The sequence below is a fragment of the Tursiops truncatus genome, chromosome 2 (assembly GCF_011762595.2).
Source record: "Tursiops truncatus isolate mTurTru1 chromosome 2, mTurTru1.mat.Y, whole genome shotgun sequence".
Taxonomy (NCBI): domain Eukaryota; kingdom Metazoa; phylum Chordata; class Mammalia; order Artiodactyla; family Delphinidae; genus Tursiops; species Tursiops truncatus.
The window spans coordinates 100,549,811-100,575,589 of record NC_047035.1 but is presented as its reverse complement, the minus strand read 5'-3'; the positions used below and the strand labels follow the sequence as shown (position 1 = coordinate 100,575,589).

Genomic DNA, 25,779 nt, shown 5'->3' with positions numbered 1-25,779 from the left:
ATGTTAAGTGCTGTGTTAGAATGTGGGGGGAATCCAAATGATGCCGGGAGACCTTTCTTCAAGGAACTTAGAAAAGGCAGAAACTTCCGCTTTAGCCAACTAAGCCTTACGCACATTCACATTTTATCTCACCTAATTGTACAATAGCCCCGCAAGGAACAGGCCTTATTTCTGCTTTTATAGAAAAGGAAACAAAGCTCAAAGAGGTTCAAAGTCTATTTTAGATGGCTCCGGATTTACACAAGTGGTAAAAGGAAGACTGATTTTAAATGGAGATTCAACTCTAGTACTTCCATTCTAGTTTGTTCTATAAGGAAGATACAGAAGTACATGCAAGATTAATCACCTCAGTGCAGTGCTCAATGAATTTCCTACTTCGTTTTACATACATAGACATGACCCTCATGACATCTTACCATGACTGTTGAATAATTAAGCAACTTCAGTCTCTCTAGTTGTCTTGGGGAGAACAGACTTGCATGTTACTTTGTTATCCTGGTGGTATGTTTTGGAAAAAATTGTATAAACCAACCTAGTCATCTTGAATTGGCTTTCAAAAAGCCTGCCTTTATCATCTTTACTGTTTAAAGCCAGGGACACAACCATATATTTCATTCATACTTCAGGCCACCTCTCTTGGATGCTATGAGATGTCTGTTCCTTTCAGGTTCGGGAAGGGACACTTCTGTTCGGCAGAAGGCATGTGGAGTATTGTCCTTGTTAGAGTTCTTAAAAGCATTCCACCAGGAAGGGAATAAAATTTGTGAGATGGGGAAATAGATGACATTTCCTGACCAGGTTCTCAGAATTCTAGGATGCTATGAAGTAATTACAGAAGGAAACTGTACTTACAGATTTTTTCCAAATGCCTGTGTGGCATGTCCCTAATTAACTGCCATTATGAATTTTAATTTTAATTCCCTTAGCTGGGTGAGGCAACTGAGGGCCAGGTAGCTGTGATCGTTTCATAAAGACTGGCATTTGATGCCTGTTTTGGTAACTAGATTCTTCAGAGAAAGAAACATATGAAAAAGGAAGCACTTTGATGCAGTGAATTTGTAACGAGCTTCTAAATCAGGCAAGGTTGGCCATTCCCTTTTTCTTCTGCGCATCCAAAACCAACCCTTCTGTGGAAGGTCGTTAGGATAGGGATTGGTTTTGAAGTCCCCTTCCTGGACCCTCAAATATAGCCCTGTGGTTGTAAGAGCACAAAACTTTTCTTTAATAAGCCTAGGAAAATAATTTTCTCTCTGAGGATCACAATATTGTGGCTGCTGTCCTCTGGCAGAAGTTCTTGCTTCTGCATGTGAGGAGAATGCAGAAAATGTCCCAGGACCTCACCTCTGAGTGGAATCCATTAGGAATGTAAATCACTACTGTTTCCATAACACATTTTGCCTTCTAGAAAGAAAATGAAAAAGTATTTTGCTGTCACCTGTGTTGATTGTGCTGAAGGAAAAAAGGACTCAAACAGAATTCCTTGTGCTGAATAATTTTAAAGAGACATTGTGAAAGAGGTGCTCATATTTCCTGGTCGACCATCAAATCTTCTTTCTAAAGAAACATCAACAAAATTTAAATTTAGAAAAAGCCCTGGGATGGGAATCAGGATATTGGGTTCCAGTCCCTATTCAGCCACTAATGGGCTGTATGACCATGGGCAAGTCATTGGACTTCTTTTGACAAGTTTATTTATATAACACTTTACTTCTGCATAGATTGTATCTAAAGCCCTTTCCAGCTCTTTGAATCTAGCTCTTCTTGATTAAAGCAGCCTTTACTATATTTAGACCAAGAAAAAAGTTATTCATTCATTAGTGCATTTAAAAATAGTACTTTAATAAGGCTTAGCTGTTAAAGTATGAGCTTGGCATCCTGCATAGTTTCAGAATAAGAAACTAAAACCAATTTGGGGGGAGGTGAGCTGTTTCCAGTTGTTCTTGGTGATCACTTTGCATAAGTTTAAACATGTTTGTTCTAGGACTTTTTTCCACGTAAATTTCACTTTTTTCAAATGGTATATTTCTAGCACATTAGTTGCATGTTCAAGTATAAGACATAATTGGAAAAGGAGGCAGTAACTTTTGAACCTGGAGGATGGAGTAGACTATGGGCATGGAGATATATGATTCAAGTAGTTATGAAACATCAACCTGCACTTAGAAAAGGAACAAAACAAATCTACAGTGTCACAGAACCTCTGATAAACTCTCTTATTGAGCGCCCACTGGTGGTCACATGTGTTCTATACCCAGTACCTCAGACAGGCAGAGTATTAGAACTAGGAAGTCCTTAGAGATGCCATCTTCCATTCAATTGGTAGTAGCTTTCTAACGTGCCATGTTGAGAAGTATTCAAGAGTTTAACTGGGAAGTGTCATGATCAGTTATCAATGTCTGTCAAGGGACTGGAAGGAAGATTTGTATCACAGGTGCCATCGATGAGCCTGTCTTCAGTTGCCAAGTCTGGTATTGTTATAGATGAATGAGGGACGGTGGGAGACTTGCCGAACATTTAGTGTGAAACCAAGACCGGAACACAAGCACTTCACCTCCTCCTCCTCCTTTCGCCGTGGAAGAAAATAGAACTGTTAAAGTGGTATCCTCTTATAAATAAACCCCCAGGCATAATCAGCCTAAATAATGAACTATAAAATGGCCAAACTACATCATTGGTAGTGGTCAAAGAAGGACCACTGCCATGCTCCAGTTCCTTTACATAGCTGAGCTTCCACTTCCTCGCCTATGACGTGGAAATGATGACAGTGCCTACCTCATGTGGTAATTTTGAGGCTTAAACGAGTTAATACATGTAAAGTGTCTGGAACAGTGCCTGGAACATAGTAAGCACTCACATGTTAACTTTCATCATTATTCTTTTGATCCATTTGGTTTTCAATTCTGACTTTACAGTAAATTTCCTAATTATGTTCTTTCTACTGCCTTTGGCCTAACTGAACACAGATCTTTAACTTACTGTTATAGTTCAGCAGAGAAGAGGGGGGGAAACCAGTAATGTTAAGAGGAATGGAAAAGCTCTATACTTAACTTTGGGAAACCTAGGCTCAAACTTTTGCTCTGTAAGTTATTTGCAGTGTAAATTTGGACTTGTAACATAAATCTTAGTTTACTCATCTGGAAGGAAAATACCTACGTCACAGATTTGTTATATAGATTAAGTGAAATAGTGAAAATGCTCAGTAAATGGTGGGTACCTAATAATGTTAATAATCAGAATTATTTTTTGAATGTGTATTATCCATATACTTGGGGTTAAAACGAATTTGGTCTTCATGGTATAGTTGGGCCTGTGTAGGTGTGCTCTGTTAGCACAGCTCTTGGAGAAGGACTTACTTATCAAACAATTCTGTTTTTTCATCTGTGGGTTCAGAGATCTGGTGCTTTCTTTGATGAACCCCAAGTCCTCTCCTCAGAAGGATATTCTCTTGGCTTCTATCAGGCAGGTGTGGTTCTTTGGTTGGATTTCTCCGAGGCACACAAATTACTTGTCTAGTGTTTGATAAAATTAGAATTTAAAATCTGTTATCCTTAAAGCATATTCATAGTAGGTATTCAGTAATACTTTTGAATGTTGTTACCCCATCATACCATTGGAGCTGTTCCTATGTTGGTCTTTCCCCACTACAGTGCTGAACACTTAGTTCGAGGGCAGGGGCTGACCCTATTTATTTCTGTATCCCTAGTGCCTTGCATAGTGCCTACCATATAGTGATTGTGAATAACAGAAAAATTAATAACTTTACGGGAGACAGGACAAAGACACTCCCTTTCACACAGGACTGTCCTTTTTCTTCTTTTCCCTCTCTTTTCAGCTCCTCCCTTCCTCCCAGTAACTAGTGTCATGAGTCATTTACTAGCCTTAATTCACCTTTTTAGAAGATAATATTTCCTTCATTTCCCCTTTTCACAAAAGTGAAAGGTGACATGTCTTCATATAAGGAAATGGCCTCGGCCAATTCTGGAAAAACTCTGTGGTTAATCAGTTACTTTTAATTTAAATATATATGTTTAATGCTGTATTACATTGTAAACTCCCAGGCTGATTTATGGTCTCAGTCTGCCTTAATTAACATCGATTCTAGGGGAATAGTAAATGGGAATGGCCTTCACAATTGAGGCTGAACAATGAACTCTCTGGGTGTTGTCCAATTTGTAACATGATTTACATGGAAGCCAGCCCTTCCTTTCCTGGGGTTATCCCTTTTTCATCTAGTGTTTAGGACGGGTTATATATAATCCATAGATAGGAACATTTGCTGTCAAATACTTTTGCTGATTTAGAGCTAGGCCACAAAATGGTCACTATTAATAAAGGAGGAGAAAAAAACCTAATCTGAGGCTTTGCAGGGATTCCAGGTTCTTGCTATGTGTCATCGCTTGTCCAGTCTGTGGCATTTTTATGAAGTGACCATAATGAAAGTCAGATTAAACGCACAGCATATATACATTTAATCAACAGCCATTGGAGTCTGTGGTGCTGGAACAGTTATAAGAGCCCCATGAATGCAAATTTATTGCAAAAGAATCCAAGGGGTGGGGAATGAATGTCTGCTGAATGGTACTACCTGACACGGGACACCAAAAAACTTTCCAGAGTGAGTGATTTAAGTGTAAGGTTTGGCTTGTAAAGCTGCCAGCTGCTTGGTTTCAAAACTTGAAACATTTCCAAAACATTGGATGAGGCACTTTATATGTGCACTAGAGTAAATACTCTGGTTTTACTGCCAATTTAAATGTGCTCAGTTTACAGTAATGAGCTTGTATAGGCATTACCTTGTTTATAGAAAGTGGAACAGGAAGAAATGAACATTAACCATTACCAGTAGCAATTCCCGTTGCCTTCTGCCATATCACTGATGGCAAGCAAAGTTTCTTCCAATTTGAGAATATGTCACAACTGACATTGGTGTGTACTTGGCTTTAACGCCGTGTTGCTTCAACATGTAACAGAGTAACAAATGCTGTAATCCACTGTGGCTCTGATAAGGCTGCTCAGACCAGTTGACTGTTGCCTTACTATTTTTCCTAGAACAGATGTGAAAAGCATTCCCAGATACGGGAATCATGGGACAGTAGAGTAGGTAGGTACCCTGGCTATACACAATTGAGTTTATTTTAGCCAGGTCTGTTTTCTACAAGCAAATCAGTAATGTGAGTCATTTATTTTCTCCTAAACAAATTATTTGGGTGTGTTTTGGTGCTGTACATGGAAGCATTGGCCTTTGTCTTTTGGGATGACTGGCACAGGAACCCCTTTAGCCCTCTCGTACTCTTGAGATCATATACTGGAGACAGACAGATATATTTAGCCTGAAAGACATAATTTGCTCAGCCTGGAAAAGAAAGAAAGTATAGAAATCTAAGGAGATGTTAGTGAGCACAGTGCCTAGAAGGGAGTAGGCACTCAATAAACATTGTTGAAGGAGATAAGAAAAGAAGGGAAGAAGGGAAGGGAGGGTGTTCAATAGGAAGAGACCATGGAAACCCATATTTTAAGAGACATATCCTCATGAGTTCAGCTGTGTTTAGAATCGACTTTTTAAAACAAAAAAGTCCCTACTGATCGCCAGGGACTCCTTGTCTTTATTTCTGCGTTTCTTTGCGTGGCTTCTGAGAACCTTTTGGCCCAAGTACGCATACTTACGAATATCTGGATTATGCTACCCAAGGAATACCACACTTCCCCTACAGTATAATTCCTTTTCCATTGCGTGGGATACTAGCGAAATGCAGAAATTGACCAGAACCACGAGCACGGTATATGTCTGCAAATAGTAGGATTCTGATGATGCAAGTATATGGCTATGAAATTGATCTTATGACACAGACTATGCATGTTTTCTAGCTGGTCTTGCCTTAAATGCTTTTTCTAACAGTATTTTCATGGTGCAAAAAGAAAAGAAAGCTAGTCATTCAGCACTGAATAGTTCAAAATATTGAATACCTGAACTTTCATGACAGGTGAGCTCTACCTCTGTCTATTTTCCCTGTCGTACCCTCTCCCTTTTCCTCCATCCCCACCTCCTTTCATCCTTGGTTCCCTTCTCAGTTCATTGTTTCTCAGTATGAAACCAATAAGGCTTATTTTTCTTAGTCTCTTCTATTCAAACAGAACTGTATTTTTAAAAATAAATATGTTTTCTAACATTATTTTTCAATATTCATTTCCTTATCTTTTAAAAGTCTCCTCGTCTCCTCTACAGTATTTTTCACGCCTTTAATTGCTGCTATTAAATGTGATTAGTTTATATTTTAAAAATTCTTCTCTCTTTTCTCGTGTCTTCCTTCTTTATATGACTCTGTTTGACTAGGTTTATGTTTTTCTGACCTATTTACTCTGACTGTGAGTTTTCATGGCTTTTTTGGCCCTGCTTGCCTGAAGGTACCCTGCTCACTCTGAAGACAGTGCTGTGGTAGAGGCCAGTACTGAGCGTGCTGGGGTCCTCAGCCACTGGAGCTACTTGTAGCGTCCGGGGACTTTAGGTGGGAAGGAGAGAAGCTACACTTGTATTTCTTCCTTCTCTGTCACACATCTTCAACCCGGGTATCAGATAATCTTTGAGAGGAGCTGAAGTCAAGGAGGAGGGACTGATGAGGCCAGCTGAATAATTTTATTAGGGATAAAGTTTCTTTCTTCTACCTTATCCGTTCCCTACCCCAGGTCATACTCCCTCATTATTTCTTGTTTCCCTGAAGTGTTCTTCTAACATGTCAGCCCACACCAATATCTCCCTTCTCTGAAGCAAACTCCTGCAGTGCTTATCTCTACCATTCATCTTGGCACTAAATCATAGAGTGTCTTAACATTATTTAACTTTCCTGAAAGTAATCTTGTCTTTGAAGCATGATTATAAGCTCAAGGACAGCAGAGTACACATCTTCTGTAGATTTTCAGTGGTACCTATAAACAGCTCCCTGTTTAGAATAGGCCTTTAATGAACATTTTGCAGTTGTTTTCTGTGAAATCAAATTTCTGCTCAGCTATTCCTTTCCCACTTAATTTGAACTCAGGCTGTTTTTGTTCTATCAAACCTGCTTCACAGAGGAGGATTGATAGGGTTTAGCAGCTCCCTCAATTTTATGAAGTGGTTGCATTGCAACTTAGAGCCATTAACTCTTTTTTAGACTCTTCTTTAGATTATTATTTTTTAATTTACATCATTTAAAAGATTAATAGTTGCTGCCCAGGATTTCCACCTTGGGCATTAAACTATCATACTCTAAAGGATCCTTCAATCTCAATGCAACTAGCTCTTGTATGAATTAACGTGTGTGAGTAAATACATGTACTTGAATTTCAGTTTCCAATGATTTGTTGATAGTATACTGATCTTGTATCCTGGGACTTTGCTAAATTATACTTCTAGTACTTTTTTTGGTAGATTTCTTAGGAATTTCTACACAATCATGTCGTCTGAAAATAAAAACTTATTTTATTTTCAATCTTTTGGCCTCATAACATCAAATATTATTACAATATTAAATGGAAATAGTGGGAGCAGCTATCCTTGCATATATTATTTTTAATGTATTGCTTACTTAAAAGAACAATGATCTGAAAACAAATCAAGGGGCTGAAGGAAAATGCAAAGGCTGAGTTTTCTCTAGAAGCAAAATGCCAATACAAGTTCTAGGAATAGTAAACTAAACCTCCATCCAGCAACAGCAAAATACACATTTTTCTCAAGTTCACATGAAGCATTCAACCAAGTTAGATCACATTCTGGGCCATAAAGCACACTTTGGCAAAATTGAAAGCATAGAAATCATATAAAAAATATACTCTCAGATTACAGTGAAATTAAGCCATAAATTAATAACAGAAAGATAACCTGGAAAAATCCCAAAATATTTGGAGATTAAACAACACATTTCTAAATAACACATGGATCAAGGAATAAGTCTCAAGATAAATTAAAAATATTTTGAAATAAATGAAAATACAACTTATCAAAATTGGTGAGATGCAATGACAGAAGTATTTAGAGGGGAAGTTATAGCACTGAGTACATATATTAGAAAATAAATATTCTAAGCTTCTACCTTAACAAACGAGAAAAAGAAGAGCAATATAAACCTAAGTCAAGCAGAAGAAAAATAATAATAAATTATACCAGGAATCAGTGAAATTGAAAACAGGAAAACAATAGAGAAAATAAATGAAACCATAGGCTGGTTCTTTGAAAAGATCAATAAAATTGATAAACATCTAGCCTGGCTAATAAAGAGAAAAAGAGAGAAGACACAAATTACTAATATCAGAAATGAGAGAGAAGTCATCATGGACGTTAAAAGGATAACAGAGGAATATTATGAGCAACTCCATGCTCACAAATTTGATAACTAATGGACAAATTTTTTAAAAGACATTCTACTAAAACTCACACAAGAAGAAATAGATAATTTGAATAGCTCCGTATTTATTAAAGAAATAGAGTTTGTTGCTAAAAAACTTTCTCACAAAGAAAACTCCAGGCCCAGATGCCTTTGCTGGTGAATTCTACCAAATGTTTAAGGAAAAAATAATGCCACTACTACATAAACTCTTCCAGAAAATTAAAGAGGAGAGAATACTTCCCAGCTTATTCTTTGAGACCAGCATTACCCTGACACCAAAACCAAAGACATTACCAATATATATTTAAAATCCCAACATCTACCAAATTGGCACCCAGTCCTGAAATAGTCATCACTTCTTGCCTGCCCCTCCATGGTTCTTTTGATTGTAAGTTATCCTGACCCAGGACTTAGAGTTTAAATGGCCTCAAACCCTACTGCATGACTTTCTGCTTCCTGGTTCCAGGTGTTTGGACCCAAGGGCAGTCATTTAATTTACATCTGAAGACTGGCTTGAAAAGATGTACTGGAACCCAATCAACTGCCGTTCTCCTGAGATTGACCTAAGAGACACAAAAGGAAGGAATAGTTGATGGTGAGAGCTGAGGATGGAGACTCATGCTGGCTAAGCCTGGATAGACCTATACCTGTTTAAGAAATTGAATCATCCCCCATTAAACATCCATCAGTCCACATGGTTTCAGTGGTGACTTCTACCAAGCATACCAATCCCTATAATCTCTTCCAGAAAATAGAAGCAGAAGAAACACTTCCTAATTCATTTTATAAGGCCGGCATTACTCTAATACTAAAACCAGAAAGACATTACAGGAAAGGAAAACAACAAACTGATGTCTCTCGTTAACATAAATACAAAATCCTCAAAAATAAAATCTAACAATGTTTAAAAAGTATTATATACCACAGCCAACTGGAATTCATTCCATGTGTACAAGACTGGTTCAGTAGTCAAAAATCAATTACTGTAATCTGTCACATCAACAGGCGAATGAAGAAAAATCATGTGGTAATATCTATACATACAAAAATAGCATTTGACAAAATCCAACAACCATTCATGTTAAAACCTCTCAGTAAACCAGGAATAGAAGGGAACTCCTTAACTTGATGAAGAACATCTATATGAAACCTATAGCTAATATCATACTTAATGGTGAGGAACTAGATGCTTTCCCTCTATGACTGGGAACAAGGCAAAATATTCTCTCTTCAATGTTGAGTTCCTATTCAACATTGTACCGGAAGTCCTAGCTAATACAGTTAAGATAAGAAAAAGAAATAAAAGGTATACAGATTGGGAAGGAAGAAATAAAACTGTCTTTGCTTATGACATGGTTTCTATGTAGAAAATCCCTAGAATTGACCAAAAAAAAAAAACCCCAGAAAAACAAAAATAGCCTCTGGAATTAATAAGTGATTATAACAAGGTTGCATGACACAAAGTTAATATACAAAAGTCATTTGCTTTCCTATACACCAACAATGAATACTTGGAATTTGAAATAAGAAAAACAGTGCCATTTGTATTGCCACAAAAATGAGAAATACTTAGGTACAAACCTAACAAAATATGTACAAGATCTTTATGAGGAAAAATGTAGAACTCTGATGGAATTAATTAAAGGAAATCTAGATAAATGGGGAGATATCCCATGGATAGGACAACTCAGTATTGTCAAGATGTCAGTTCTTTCCAACTTGATCTGTAGATTAAATGCAGTCCCAATCACAATCCTGATAAGTTATTTTGTAGATATCAATAAACAGATTCTAAGGTTTATATGGAAAGGCAGAAGAGCCAGTAATATTGAAGCAGAAGAAAAAAGTTGTAGAATCGACAGTACCCAACTTCAAGACTCACTGTGAAGCTACAGTAATCAAGACAATGTACTATTGGTAAAAGAACAGACAAATAGGTCAATGGAATAGAATAGAGAGCCCAGAAGTAAATCCACACAAATATAGTCAATGATCTTTAACAAAGGAGTAAAGGCAGTAATTGAGAAAGGATAGTCTTTTTGACATGGTGCTAGAACTAGACATCCACATGCAAAAATGAATCGAGACACTGACCTTGCACCTTTCACAAAAATTAGCTCAAAATGGATCATAGACCTAATGTAAAATGCAAAACTATAAAAATCTTAGAAGATAGTGTAGGAGAAAATATAGATGACCTTGGGTTTGGCAATGAGTTTTTAGATACAACACTAAAAGCATGATCCATGGAAGGAAAAAATGATATGTTGGACTTCCTTAAAATGAAAACCTGATCTGCAAAATGTACTGCAAAAGAGAAAAGACAAGCCACAAGCTAACAGAAAATATTTGCAAATCACATGTTAGATGAAGGACTTGTGTCCGAATTATATCAAGAACTCTAAAATTTAGCACTAAGAAAACAACTCAATTAAATAATGGGCAAAAGATCTAAGATTCCTCACCCAGGAATATACACAGACAGCAAATAAGCATATGAAAAAATTCTTAACACCATATGTCATTGGGGAATTTCAAACTAAAATGAGGTGCCATTGAACATCTATTAAAATGACTAAGATCCAAACAAAGCGAAACAAAACAAACCTGACAACACCAAATGCTGACAAGGATGTGAAGCAACAAGAGCTCTCATTCATTGCTGGTAGGAATGCAAAATGGTACAGTCACTTTGGAAGACAGTTTGGCACTTTCTAACAAAGCTAAGAATAGTCTTGCTATGTGATCCAGCACTCTCCTAGGCATTTACCCAAGTGGGTTGATAATTTATGTTCACACAAAAACCTGCATATGGCTGTTAATAGCAAATTTATTCTTAATTCCTCCAAACTGGAAGCAACCAAGATGTCCTTTAAAAAGTGAATGGATAAACAGACTGTGGCACACCCATAAATGGAATATTATTCAGCATTAAGAAATAATGAGCTAGTAAGCCATGAAAAAACATGAAGGATGCAATATTTTTTATGCATTGCATCCTTAATGCAAATTACTAAGTGAAAGAAACCAGTCTGAAAAGGCTACCTCCTATATGATTCTAGCTATATGATGTTCTGGAAGAGGCAAAATGAAGGAGACAGTAAAAAGATCAGTGTTTGTCAGGAGTTTAGGGGGAACAGGGAGGGATAAATTGGTGGAGCACAGGATATTTAGGGTAGTGAAGAAACTATTCTGTGCTAAGTGATGGTGGATACATGACATTATGCATTTTTAAAAACCCATAGAACTGTATAACACAAAGAGTGAAGCCTGATATAATCTATGGACTTTATCAATACTGGCCCATCAGTTGTAACAAATGTACAACACTAAAGCAAGATATTAAAAACAGAAGAAACTGAGGAGGGGAATAGCAGGTATATGGAACCTCTCTGTACTGTCTGCTCAGTTTTCTGTAAACCTAAAACTGTTTTAAAAATTAAAGTATTAAGTTTTAATACAAAAACAAAAAGACCACGCAGATTTGAAAAAGAACAAAGCAGAACTTTTAGAAATAAAAATATAAACATTGAAATTAGCAGATTAGACCCTAGTAAAGAGAGCTGAATGATAGATCTGAATAAATTATTCAACTGCCGCACAGAGGAAAAAGGAGAACAGAAACAACTTAAATGTCTTTCAGTAGAGGGCTGATTGAATACATTAAGCTACACCCATGCACACACATGCATGCGTGCACACACGCACCTATATACATACACACAGAAATACGCATTGGAGTCCAAAGAAACCATTAAAAGCGTCTATAGCGTATTGTTAACTTTTAAAAAAGCAAATTCTAAAGCTCATGTACAATTGATCTTGTTTCGTAAAATTGTGTGTGTGTGTATATCTGCCTAAAGACATGTCTAGAAGGATGGTCGTGAATATGTGAACTTTAGTTATTTCTGGATGATGAAATTTGAGGTGATTTTTTACCTTCTCTTTGCTTTCCTTTATAGTTTGAATTGTTTAGAAGAGTATATTTTCACACATTTACAAACACAACAAAGCTATGTTTACAGAAAATATTTTTAAAAAGAGATGGAAAATATGAATGGTTAAAGACACTGAGGATGGACTAAAAAGGTATAACACTTGGAGTTCCAGAGCAGAGAATAGAAAGAGTGATATTCAAGGAAATGATGATAGTGATTAAGAATATCCAGAAATTATAAGAGACAAAAACTCAGAGATGCTGCAAGCACAATGCTTAACTATCAAAATAAAAAAGAAATTGATACATAGACATATTGTGATGAATCTTAAAACACTGAGACAAAGACAAGATCTGAAAAGCAACCAGACAGAAGAGGCAAATCATCAGCAAAGAAATGATAACCAGAGACTTACAGCAGAGATTTCTTGTAAACACCATTGCAAGATAGAAAATATTGGAATAATATACTTATTATAATAATACTTATTATATCACAATAATAAGTATTGTGAGAAAATGATTGTCTTCCTAGAATTGAGTAACCTTCTGGGAGTATCTTTTGAGTATGAGGGTGCAATAAATATATGTTCAGAATTGAGTCTTTACCCCCAACAAATATTTACTAAATGATATTCTAAGAAATCATTAGGGTAAAAATTTTTAAATCTTATTAAATATAAGAAATCCTTCTCTGTATAAAATAATAATTTTATAACATGCCCCTGGAGAAGGGTGATTAGATTTTGTGTTCTAAGGCCCTTGTAATTGTTTGGGAGGAATGTTAAGATATATATTAACTTTATACTTAATTTTCTTAGATATGCATGATAAAATATCATGGATAATCAGTGAAAGAACATGAAAGATGTTCATGTTCTTGAAAGATGTACGTGTTCATGTACATGAAAGATCATGTACAATTTCCAAACCAATAAAAGAGGGAAATTATAAAACAAACAACAAACATTAATCAAGTTGAAAAAAGAGGCAAGATGGGAGAAGACAGGAAGTAAAGTAAAGCAAGACAAATAAAAAGCATTAAGTCCAAATATCACACGGTACATTATTTAACACAAAATATGATCACAATAAATACAAATGTATTAAACTTGCCAGTTAAAAGACAGAGATTTTCATATTGAATAAAATAAAACATAGCCATACATCATTTAAAGGGACACATGAAAATAATAAAGATGTAATTGAGAGAGAGTAATATGATGGGAAAAGATCTATCAGGAAAATACTAAAGAAAAGCTTACGTGGCTTTACTAATATTAAACAAAATAGTCTTTAAGACACAAAGCTTCATTAGTAATAAAGAGGGTCACTTCATATTGATAAATGGTTTTGTTTTATCAGAGAATCTTAATAGTTCCATTTAAATTCACTAATAAAATAACCTAAAATTTATAAGTATAAAAATGATAGAGCTAAGGGATCTATTGACAAATCTACCACCAAAGTGGGAGATTTCAACACAGCTTTCTAATTATCAGTAGGACAAGCAGATGAAATGTTAAGAAAGATCAATTTCTCCCATTACTGGTGATGTTAGCTTTGATCACTTGATTAAGGTGCTGCCTGCCAAGTGTCTCCAATGGTAAGTTACTCTTTTCTACTTTGTCATTAGTAAGCATCTTGAGGGGAGATACTTCGAGACTACAAAAACATCCAGTTTTTCATTATACTTTTACCCACTAATTTTACCATCCATTGATGATATTTGCCTGAAGCAATTACAATTGTGGGGTTTGACACATTGGTGGTAATCTAATTCCATCATTCTTTGTCAGCTATTAGTTTGAATTCTACTGTTAAGAACAGCTTTTCCTTATCCCCCATTTATTTATTCATAAAAAATTTATATCATTTTGGACTCTTGGATGCCTTTTTTATTCTTTGGGTAATAATCCATTACTATCACTATTTGTTTTGTTGCTTAAATTGTCCCAGTATTGGCCATTGGGAGCCCCTTCATGTTGGCTCCTGTGTCCTTTTGATATGTCCCCATCAGTTTCTGAGCATGTACTTGATTTCTGGCACCAAAGTATTCCAGGATCATCTTGTCCTTTCCCTCTAGAGCCTTGAGATATATTGTTTTTTAAGGAGCCCTGGTCAGAGAAGAACACTTTAGACAGCATTCAAAACTTTTGAAATTGCTCAGAGAAGATGAAAACCTTCAAGTATTTTGGAGGAATTTGCTTTCCTTTGTTTTTTAAGTGTCATAAGGCTAGGTCTATAAGAAATAATAGTATAGTAAAACTATCAAATATTTTAATGTTTGGCATACCAGGAAAAATAGTCATCACATTTACCATCTGGGTCCAATGGAGGCTATAAAGTTTTAAAATTAAGTTATTTTATGAAAAATTTAGAAAAGTGAAAGTAAAGAGACAGTGAAAACAACAGAACAAGAATTTAAACATAACAAAACCAATTTTTCTTCCATATTTTCCTGGTATTGGAGGTATATGTACATGAAGTGAGCAATGGCCTTTGAATACAACTAACTACTCATCAGCCATCATGTTTGAAACTGGAAATATTTATGCCATAAATACTGATTGCAGATTTTAAACACATCTCTTATAGGTTATATCTTACTGTTACTTCTGGTTCTTCTTGCATTTGCATTATCATAATGTAATACTGTTGAAAAGTTTGAAGGCTCATAATTTTGTAAAGGGAGCATGGCCATTTTTGCTCCATAATTACAAAAGCATTTTCATTTTTAGTTTTATAAATGTAAATTAGATTGATCAATCCAATGAACTTTTTTATTTCTACATAATATCTGTACTCCAGTCGCCTTGGTGTATACACCTACCTTCAGCATTTGTCCACTTTTGAATCACATCAAGTAAATTTTTACCCACAAATATCATGAAAGATAAAAGAATTCTTACATGTTCTCTTATCAAAACAGGATGGTTTTAAATTATTAAGTCCTTCCTATTAATGACTAGTTGGATTAGACTGTCATATTTCCTTTTTGTGTTGATAAGTATCTTGTTTGCTCTCTGATTATTAATTTGGAGAAAATGCATTTATTTATCCTAAAGACTCATAGTCCAAGATTTTGCTTATACAGTCAATTTCACCCTCATCAGCAGTCTCTAGTGTTTCTGTCTCTTTGCCTTCAGCTTCTGACTCATCTAACGGTTATGAAATGTCTTTTTCTATTAGTTTTCTTCTCTTTCTCATTATGGACAGAAATGAAAAATTCTGAATTCTTAACTGTGTTCAGTGAAAGGTAAAAAGAATATGACAAAGATGGTGTCTCCACACTTCTTTATTTATACCCTTTTGAGACATAATGCATTATTTTGGATAGTACAATAATAAAACCAAAGGATGATGAAATAGTGGGGATGTGTTTATTTATTCATTTCTAGACAGTTCCATAATGTTTTTGTTTCCTTATTATTTTAGGGTTTTTTTAAGCATACTTGGAAATAATTGATGAGTGATGAAATAATTCCGAGAATGATGAAATTAGCAATATGTTTCAAGACACAGGAAAAGCTCACTAAGATCCCATAAGGTATTTTAGATTGATAAAATGATCAGTGTACTTAAATGATAACAGTAAGAGAATGAATTTTATTCTATTAAAAAATAAGTAATTTTTCTGTTTGATCTTTGGAAGACCTCTAAGAAACAATAAAAGTCATGAAATATCAATCCTTACATACATTTAGAACTGTTCAATAAAGAAGCTTAAAACTATAATTGGATCTGATGATGTTCCAAGGGTTAAGAAGTTTCAGTCAAATAGTGAATAAAAGGAATAAGGAATATTGGCAAGACCCATTCTCCTTTAAACCTGATAATCTCTAGAAGTGAATCTTTAATGAAACTAACCTCTTAATTTTTTTCTTTTGCTACCTTTGAGATCATATTGTATTTCAAAGGAGTGTGCAGATTTGATGAGCTGTGAAATGATAGGAAATTTGTTAAATGGAGTGAAAAGAGAACTAGATCAGGAGTCCAAGAACTATAGATCTAATTTAGGCTTGGACATAACTAGTTGTGTTTCTTTGGGCTGAGCAGTCCTGGAAACCACGGTGTAGTGGAAAGAGCAGCAGACTTTGAATCAGAGCCACGATGAGACCCTGCTTCTTAGGACTTTTAACCTCTCAATTTTTTCATCTTCAGTTGAGATAATAAAATCCTGCCATTAGGGTTGTTGTGAGTATTTAATGAACTACTAGAGACTGTTGACCCTGGAAGGCTGGAACTCTTAATCATCTTTGCCTCTCCTGTGTCTAGAAATATCTATGCATTTATTGAATACATTATACAAATGAATACAGTATGTTAAGCATGCTTAGACATTCATAGTAAAAACTTTAAAAAATCGTTACTCAATTACAAGGTCACTGTGTTTGTGCTCAATACATTTGTATTAAGTGCTTTTACAGGTTTAAGGTCTTCCCCCCCGCCCCGCCTTTATCTTAAAAAGCCTTCAGGAAAAGAAGACTCCTTCAACACAGACTCATTGTTTTATCAAATCAAGGAATAAGCAAAGCTTTGGCATAATCTAGAACTTAATTTTTAAAATTGTAGATCTACACTCAGCCTCGTCTGTGATTATTAAAATGCCAGGCAGTAGCAAATCAGTTTATCCTTGTGTTTGTTCTAAACTGACTGACTACTGAATGGTTCATAGGTTCAGAAATTTTCACTGTTGTGCCATAATTTTTTTATTTTTTTATTTTATTATTATTATTATTTTTGCGGTACGCGGGCCTCTCACTGTTGTGGCTTCTCCTGTTGCGGAGCACAGGCTCCGGACGCTCAGGCTCAGCGGCCATGGCTCCCGGGCCCAGCCGCTCCGCAGCATGTGGGATCTTCCCGGACCGGGGCACGAACCCGTGTCCCCTGCATTGGCAGGCGGACTCTCAACCACTGCGCCACCAGGGAAGCCCCATAAATTTTATAGGGTAAAATATCTTTGTGTATTCTTTGGGCTTTCATAGTCCAAAAATATTAGTTTGGATTTCTCTCTTAATATCAATAAAATTTTTTAAATGTTTTTGCCTATATTTTCCCTCCTTTGTTAATGCATATCTTACAAATCTTCTGAGAAATTGACTTGAATAATTTCTTAAACCATTTCTCTGCCATTTTAATATAATCTTTATTTTCTATATAAAGAAACCAAGGCTCTTAAGAAATCCTAGAGAGACCCATTTGAAAGTTATAGGCCTTTTCCCTTTGCTGAGCCACATAGCCTACCCAGCAAAAGGAAAGAAATCTAACTTGGATTTACACATGTAAGTTGTTTAACTCACCAGTTGGTTTGGTCAGAGTCATTGCTCAGTTCAGGATCTGACTATAAATTAGGCAAATGCTTATTCCAGCACCCTTCAGATTTCCCTGTGAAGTCACTTATTTCTCTGACAGAGAAACTAGTAGCTAAGGCCAGATGACTGTCAGTTTGATCCACGATCTACCCTTTTGGGATATTGGCCAGAGCTTGGATTATAATAAATACTTTCTCAATCTCAGTGTGTGGTTTGTAGGTATGTGAGACGGTCTATCCTTCCTTCCTTGTTTGACTCTCTGAGTAGTTGACAGGTTCACTAAAGGTAAGAATTATATTTAATCTTTGGCTGATGTTGAGTTAAAAATATAACAAAGGAAATTTCTGAATTGGGGGTGAGGCTGGACTGCATAATGGTCTAGGGTTTCTTGTAACACTTCAAATTCTATACTTTAATTATATAGCAGCAAGCACACAGAGCCAGTATTACTACTATGGTACTTCCATATAATACGGCACCATTGACTGACTTCCTGTCACCTGTCTCATGGATCCCATTCTGTTGTCTACTCCCTTAGATTTTTATTAACAACGAGTGGCAGAACTCGGAGAGTGGGAGAGTGTTCCCTGTCTATAATCCAGCCACAGGAGAACAGGTGTGTGAAGTTCAAGAAGCAGACAAGGTATGTTTGTCTTAGAAAAAAATTTCGTATGAAATAACTACCTTCAGACAACAAAGCAATAAACTTATGCTCTCCAGACATCACCACTGACATTCATTCATCACCTTTTTTGTGAAAGCAGATGGTTCTTCCTTTATTTGTAGTGATCCCTCTCTTCACTTGTGCCTCTTCCTCTCTAACAGGCAGATATAGACAAAGCAGTGCAGGCAGCCCGCCTGGCTTTCTCTCTTGGCTCAGTGTGGAGAAGGATGGATGCTTCAGAAAGAGGACGTCTGTTGGATAAGCTTGCAGACTTGGTGGAACGAGACAGGGCAGTCCTTGCAGTAAGTGACCTAAGAAAGCATCACGTCTTTACCCCAAATTTACCATTCCATTGAAAGTTAGATTCCTCAGTCTTTCTGAAAGTATGATGTGAAGCAGACCTGGGGAACAAGCTAAGGAGTACGTAATACACATGAAAAATGGGAGAGGTTTGGCTTTTGGGATCAGATGGGGAAGTGGAGGACCAGCTGAGTGTCTCTTCTTATTGAATTTTGAAGAACAAAACCATAGCTTCCCATGACTGGTAAGGACCTTCCTGCTTTCCTCGTCCCCCTTCCTCCCACCCTCAACAAAAAGAACAAAAACAGTCAAGCAACAGGAGAGTCACCATGCTCCTTGCAGGAAACCAATACCAAATTACTGTTGACAGTCAAAAGAGTTTTACCTCTCCAGAGTTAGCCCCTCTTGGCTAAAGAGAATCCTTCAGAAGCAGAGAGCATGATATGGACCTCTCATATCCTTCTGCTCCCTTTGTTCTTTTAGAACTAATAGGAGAGACAGAAGGAGACAGCAACTTTCTTTCACTAAAACAATCATTTTCTCACATAAGGAATGTCCCCTCTCCTAGTGGTTTATTGTTGTTATTGTTGTTGCTATTTTAAAAATAAAAGTCAGTTTCTTAGAGAATACCAACTTTTTTGGAAATTGGAACCATTTAGGAATGCCTGTGCAGTATACCTGTCTTGCCGGGATCTCCACCTGCATGACCCATAGTTGATCATTTAATATTTAGGGCATCCTCGTTGAGTCAGGGCATTAAAGCCATGAATACTATATTCTACCCTCTGCTTGGGAAATCAGATCACTATTGGGTTCGCTTTGGGAGAGGGAAGCATTAGTACTCTTCCTCAGTGTCGTTTCTACCATGGCTCTCCCTCCTACCATCCCTTTCGTGCGTCTGTTCATAGTGTAGAAACAAAAATGAATCCTTTATGGAGATGGTTTAGAACTCTTGCTATATATAACATTTATTTATCTATAAAAATACTTTCTAGTTTGGTACTTCAAGGAATACTGTTTCCAATGAGGTGTTTATATATATTGGGAAAAGGTGTTCCATGGAAATTCATAAGACACTTAGCATATTAAAGATTCTGTCAAGCGCTACTCAGTGTTTCTCAAACCTGTCGGAGCCTCAACACTATTTTTCTGGCTAACCTGTCAATATCGTACAAAACAGAATTCTTTGGAGTACCTTGGGGGAATGCTGGTCTATATGCTGCCTCTTTGCTGGATTATGATTTCTTTGAGAGTGAAAATTATATTTTACTCCATTTTTTGTAATCCTAGCATAGTTTGTGACACATAAACCGTGAATGGGGGCACATTGGTGGTCTGTAAGTATCTGTTTAATTGAGTTAAATCCATACAATATTTATAACATTAGATTAGCAGTACTTACTAGATGATGATATAGTTAATTTCTGCTGTTATATTTTCATGTCATAAAATTCATATGCCATCCTGTTTCTGACATATGTCTCACTGTGGTCAAGTCCTTTTTCCCATCACACTTAAATGTGATTTCTACTTTTAAACACTCCCAAGCCATGAGGGGAGTGACTTTTGTTAAGAGGTAGCCTCTCGAATATTGGGGGAGCTCCTGACCAGAATACTGAAGTTAATACTGCACCCAGGTAAACACAATTGAAAATAAACTTAGGGCTGGCAACTCTCAGGTAAGTTTAGCTGGTGTCAACAACTCATAGGGATGGACCATTTAGGTGGCCCAATTCTGGTTATTGACTCTACTTCAGTCTATGCTGTCAGGACCTTGGCTCTCTGCCTGCTGTGTGGAGAATGTAATGCTCATCTCACAGACATATAAATATTCTAACAAGAACTGGGAAATAACTTGATTTCCTTTAATAAAGGTGAGCCAATATACACTGAATAGGTCACATGATATTTTAAAATGAGTTCCATCTTATACACATGGTAAGTGGAAAAATTGCACTGTAGATAATATTTTCATGTCATTGAATGGAAAATATTTCAATTTTAGTTTTGTCAGCACTCAAATAATTTTTGTACCAGTATGTGTTGTAAAATGTCCTTGAAGAGAAGGACATGAGATTACAAACATGTTTTTTTTATTTTATTTGTTAAATATGTAACACCTTTACTATTTCTTAGGTTGAAATACTCTTCTCATTTCATTGTGTTCATTTGTAATTCTTTATGTTACAGATTTACCCTATTTAGGAATGTGTCATTAAAATAATAACATTTATCATCTAAAACTGCTTAATAACTCTAACTCTATTTTTATTAAATGGACCAGATACTTCTGTCTTAATAGATAATGGTTATTAATGTAAATATTTATGAAAAAACAGCCCTCAAGTTGTTATAGTATGAGCTTCCCTAGAGGAGATCTTGTTTACTTGGTGGTAATAAATAAACTCGCTGTACACCGTGGCTATTCCATTTCTCAGCAGGGGTCTTGGCAGTGTGGAGAACGTTTTATAGTCTCATCAACTGCATAAAAGCCCATGTCCCTGCCCCTCATTTTGGATTCAGAATACTGGTGTAGACTCCGAAAAATCCCCACGCAGCTCTGATCATTAATACAACAGAAGCTGGTTTGACAAGCAGAACACTTCTTTATCACCAGTTGTGTTTATATATTGGGATAGTGGTTACTGGAAACACACAGGCACAAGAACACACACATATAAGTTCATTGTGGTTTTTACTGGAAACTAAACTAAACAGATGGTCCTAAAAATCTTTTCATTTGGGAAATCAGAGTTGACCAGGTATGCATCATTGTTCAGATTCATTTGTATTCTCTCTATTCCTGTTTTCTTCTGCTGTAGAAGTTACTTAGTGTATCATTGGAAAGTTCTCTCCATTTCTTTTCCTACAGACCATGGAATCCCTAAATGGTGGCAAACCGTTCATGCAAGCTTTTTACGTCGATTTGCAAGGAGTCATCAAAACCCTTCGGTATTACGCAGGCTGGGCTGATAAAATTCACGGGATGACCATTCCTGTAGGTATGTGTAATCTGAGTATGTTGAAAAGGGAAACATGAGGCTTCACCAGAAACACACTTTCACCACCAAACACAAACAGCAGTCACATGGAGTACAGATCTGAGCACACTTTTACAGCAGCTTGAACCGAGCAAAGAACTAAACAGATTATGTCACTAATTCTGACAGTGTCCTTATTTCAGTATGCAGACAGTCCACACACAGGTGTGGGGGCAAGCCACATCGGTACGTCTCTCAGCTAAGGAATAGGCCTGTGTTTTTCAGCTGCAAAGTGCTTAGCACTGTGGTAGGTTAGGTGCTGGGAGTGTGGAGAGGCGCTAGGTGTGGGGAAGCCAGGGAGGATTCTGAGAAGATTAAGACTTGGCCCTTGCTCTCCTGAAACTAAGATCTTGTTTGGAAGGAAATCCTCTAAAATGTTAACAGTTGTTTTTTCTTAGTGGTGAGATTATGGATTATTTATTATTTCTTTTTCATATTTTTCTATATTTTCTGTATTTCCTATAGGTTACTTTCACAGCCTGTAAAAACAACCACCATCCTGACACTTTGTTTTAAGATCCAGGTTTGGAGACAAAACCAGTAACACAAAACAAAGATCTCTACAGGAGAGTTACAGTTAGGTGCTAAGTCATGTGGCTTGGCCTGTCAGTGCTGTAGCCCTTTAAAGGAGAGGGAAAGTATCCAAACTACGTTGGGGGAAAGGTCTCGGTCTGAGCATGAATACGAGCTGTAGCTAAGGTCAAATGAAATGCTTTCACAGCAGCCCCAAGGGGAAGGCACTGTTATTATTAACATCTTCATTGACAGAGGAGAAAACTGAGGCCTAGAAAGGTGAGTTTTCCTGATTCACCCAGCAAATAAATTGTAGAGCTGAAACTTTGACGTTAGAGCCTGGTGAATCACTTCACTAGAAGATCCATTTTAGATACTGGGTAGAAGAGATATCACAACAGGAAAGGGACCAACTGGAAGAGATAGGATGATATTGGCAGTGGTGAATACATATAAAGAAAGAAAATACATGTCTTTGAGTGGCTTCTGGATGCTGCTGAGTCACGTGCCAGGTACTCTACCCGTGTTCTCTGGAAAACAGCCTGCTTTCCATGTACACACTAGGAAGAGTGGAAAGTGATGCTGGGGGCTCTGGAGTGCCCAGTTCAGGCCTTCCTAGGCTCGGGAGGATTGGTTTACCAGACAAGGGGATGATTGGCTGATACTGTAGCTGGCTTAGAGCAGTGCTTCTCAAACTTGAATGTGCATATGTGTCACCTGGAATCTTCTTCAAGTGCAGGTCTAGGACAGGGCCTGAGATTCTGTATTCCTAACAAGCTGCCAGGTGATGCCTGTGCTGCCGGGTTCTCTGCCTTGCGTAGTGAGGAGACAATACAGAGACCAGCACCAACCATGTGGCCATTGCGATGCCTCATTTAGCAAGAAGAGAAGAAGTCACAGTGAGACGGGAGAAGGGACAGAGATGAGGCTTCAAAGGACTATTTTAAAATTACCTCCGTGAATGATGGTGACACGTGGAATGTTAGTCTTTAGAAAATGTGTTTCTGGCTACAGGGACTCTTCCCTGCCGTCCAGAAGTTTCCCACGTTCAGCAGACTCAGAAGGATGGAGAAGACTGTTCTTAAGGAACGTCAGAATCTTACTTCACTCCTGCCTCTGGGATATTGCAGACCACTGTTCTCTGGCCTCATTTGTAGGAATGAGGAATGGCCTAAGTGAGGCAGAGTCATTGCCTGGCATAAGCATACCTGTGGGAGGGCCTGGGAACGAAAACCGTTGTCAAGAGCAGGACATGCGCCAGCCTTTTCAGGTTGACCTCTTCTGTTTCAGTGCAGAAAGGAAATTATCAGGATCAAAGGCCCTGGTTGTTTTGCACCCCACCCCACCTGCCATTTCACTAAGACAACAAATATGTTTCAGGTATTTAAACATCTTTTCAAATGATTTAGAGATATCTTAGAAATAAGGCGAAATAGAAGACTGTACACATTTGACCTGGTATTTCACCTAACGGTGTCTTCGTTTTCTTTTGCCTCCTTAGGAGAGAAGACCTTGATTGATTAGATAAAGATTTATTGGAGTTCCTGATAATGTTTGATAACTTCACTGTAACTTTATCTGGCAGAGGTGGTTGGTCTATAAGTCTCACTGTTTTCATCTGATGCTCTTTGGGGATTCTGAGTTAGAAATACAGGGCTTAGAAAAGTCTTTCACAGTAGTCTCTCCCACCTTTACTCATAAACTGGTGTCCAGCCTGTGAAGGAAAAAAAGTGAGGAATTCCCTTAAATGGCAAGTAATTTTTGTTTCCCCAGTTTTTCCTAAAGTGCGTTTAGAGGGATACCAGGATGAGGGACTCTCCAGGGATTCAGGTCATTCAGCAGAGCTCCTAGAAAGCTGAGGGTCTGGGATGTAAGACCTTTTTGCTGTGGTGTCTCAAGCAGTTGAAAGGAAGGATGACAGCAAATGTGAACTTGGCCGCTTTCCCTTCTGTTCCAGTTTTAGATACATTTGGACATGCCTGTAGGCTCCTGAGAATTCATCTCACAACCCCTTTGGCTAGTTCAGTGCTTAGGGAATCTAGTTGGCTAAGCCAGAGGGGTGATAGTGGAGGATCAGGGAAAGGGAGCGTCATTATTATTTACTTATTTATTCTCAAATTTGTTCAGTCAATCCATTTGTGCTTTATTTGTCATTTGTAACTTCATAATGTAACATCAGCTTGATTTTTGTCTCTGTGTTCTTGGCTTTTTTCAATGAAATCTGGAATATAGGAAAGCTGTTAGCCTTTAACCATGAGGTCTTTATTGTGTTACATACATTTCCCTGTGAAACACCCTAATTTTGTTTGAAATTATAATATAAAGGGATAATGTACTTTATGTTTGCAAAGCACTTGAGCATGTAAAAGTTTCCTTCACATACAGGATCTATGCGATTCTGTGTATGATCCTGTGAAACGGGTCAGATTTTAAAAGGTATTGTACCCATTTTGCAGGTGAGAAAATGAGACGGCGAGGGTTTAGTGTCTTGAACAAGGTCACATGTGAGTAAGTGGCAGGCCTGAGATTTAAACCCAAGTCTCTTTCTGCCTAAGCCGTTGTAGACCCTCTTGTGGAGACCTGTACAGCAGGGTGGGAAAAGGAAGAGGCCAGTCACCCTCTTCCGATTTTTAGATTAACATCCAGCTGATTCTCATTATTCATGGTAGTTATGTTCTATAAAGTTGGTGTGGACACTGGGTTAGTAAATACTGAACCATTGCTCCTAGGAGAAATACAAGGACGGAAAGCACAGGTCTGCCTGGTCACCCATAAAAATAAACCTGAAAGGTTTTTTTTAATATAAGGCTGCTTTGTTACATTGAATCGTACTCCATAGTTCATCCAGCTTAGTATCCCTGACACTAAAGGATAAGAACCAGAAAGAGTGGGAAGAATTATGCTATTGTCTCTTGGACCCCTTCCCATTTAGGAAGCCTGGGCGTTCTGCCTTGTAATGGGAAGAGCTCTTCCTTTACCTGCTCTACCAGGCTTCAACCTCGGTCTCTCAGGCATCCCCTCATTCCTTCATACATTCATTCATTCAACAGATTTTTTTTTTTTGAGCACCTGTGTTAAGCACTGCAGTTGCAAAGGTGGACAAGTAAGATGTCCATAGTATAGTAAAGAAAACAAACAGGTAGACAGCCAAGTGCAATACAGAGTGGCTTATTCAGATATGGAAGTACAAAGTACAATGGTACTCCATAGAAAAGGCATCTCACCCAATATTAAGGCTACCTGGAGAAGGAAGTGGGATGTACAAGCTGATGCCTGTACAAGGGCAGGTAAGTGAAGATGGAGATAGGGCCATCACCAGCAGTGATAATAACCTGCGTGAGGTATGGAGAGAGGAGAGTACAGTGTGCTAGTGGATCTGAAAGTATAGCCAGATTTACAAGACAGAGGGGCTCTGGGCCTGGGGAAACCGTGCTGCAAGTTTTATGCCACAGTAATGGTGAGTCACTGAATTATTTTAAGTAAATGAATGCATTGATCAGAATTGTGTTTTAGAAAGAGATTTTGATTACATAATGGATAATCAGTTGGAGAGAGCAAGTATGTACTTTTTCCCCTTCCCCTGAAGGGTAGCCTCCCTCTAGAATATTTGGGAGGAGGAGAAAAGGGTTATGGCCTGACCACTTTTGAGCCA

General features: G+C 37.3%; 1 protein-coding gene across 5 annotated transcripts in view; it reads left to right on the top strand.

Moving 5' to 3' along the window:
* Positions 1 to 25,779, top strand: part of ALDH1A2 (aldehyde dehydrogenase 1 family member A2) — a 342,743-nt gene that overhangs the window by 264,617 nt on the left and 52,347 nt on the right. For 4 of the 5 annotated variants that reach the window (XM_073801066.1, XM_073801068.1, XM_073801067.1 and 1 more), the window contains 3 exons: positions 18,148 to 18,252; positions 18,435 to 18,575; positions 21,446 to 21,575. In XM_073801066.1, coding sequence (XP_073657167.1) covers positions 18,148 to 18,252; positions 18,435 to 18,575; positions 21,446 to 21,575 — 376 coding nt within the window. Of the gene's footprint in view, positions 1 to 15,732; positions 15,845 to 18,147; positions 18,253 to 18,434; positions 18,576 to 21,445; positions 21,576 to 25,779 lie in introns of all 5 variants that reach the window. The other variant, XM_073801070.1, reaches the window with a different exon arrangement.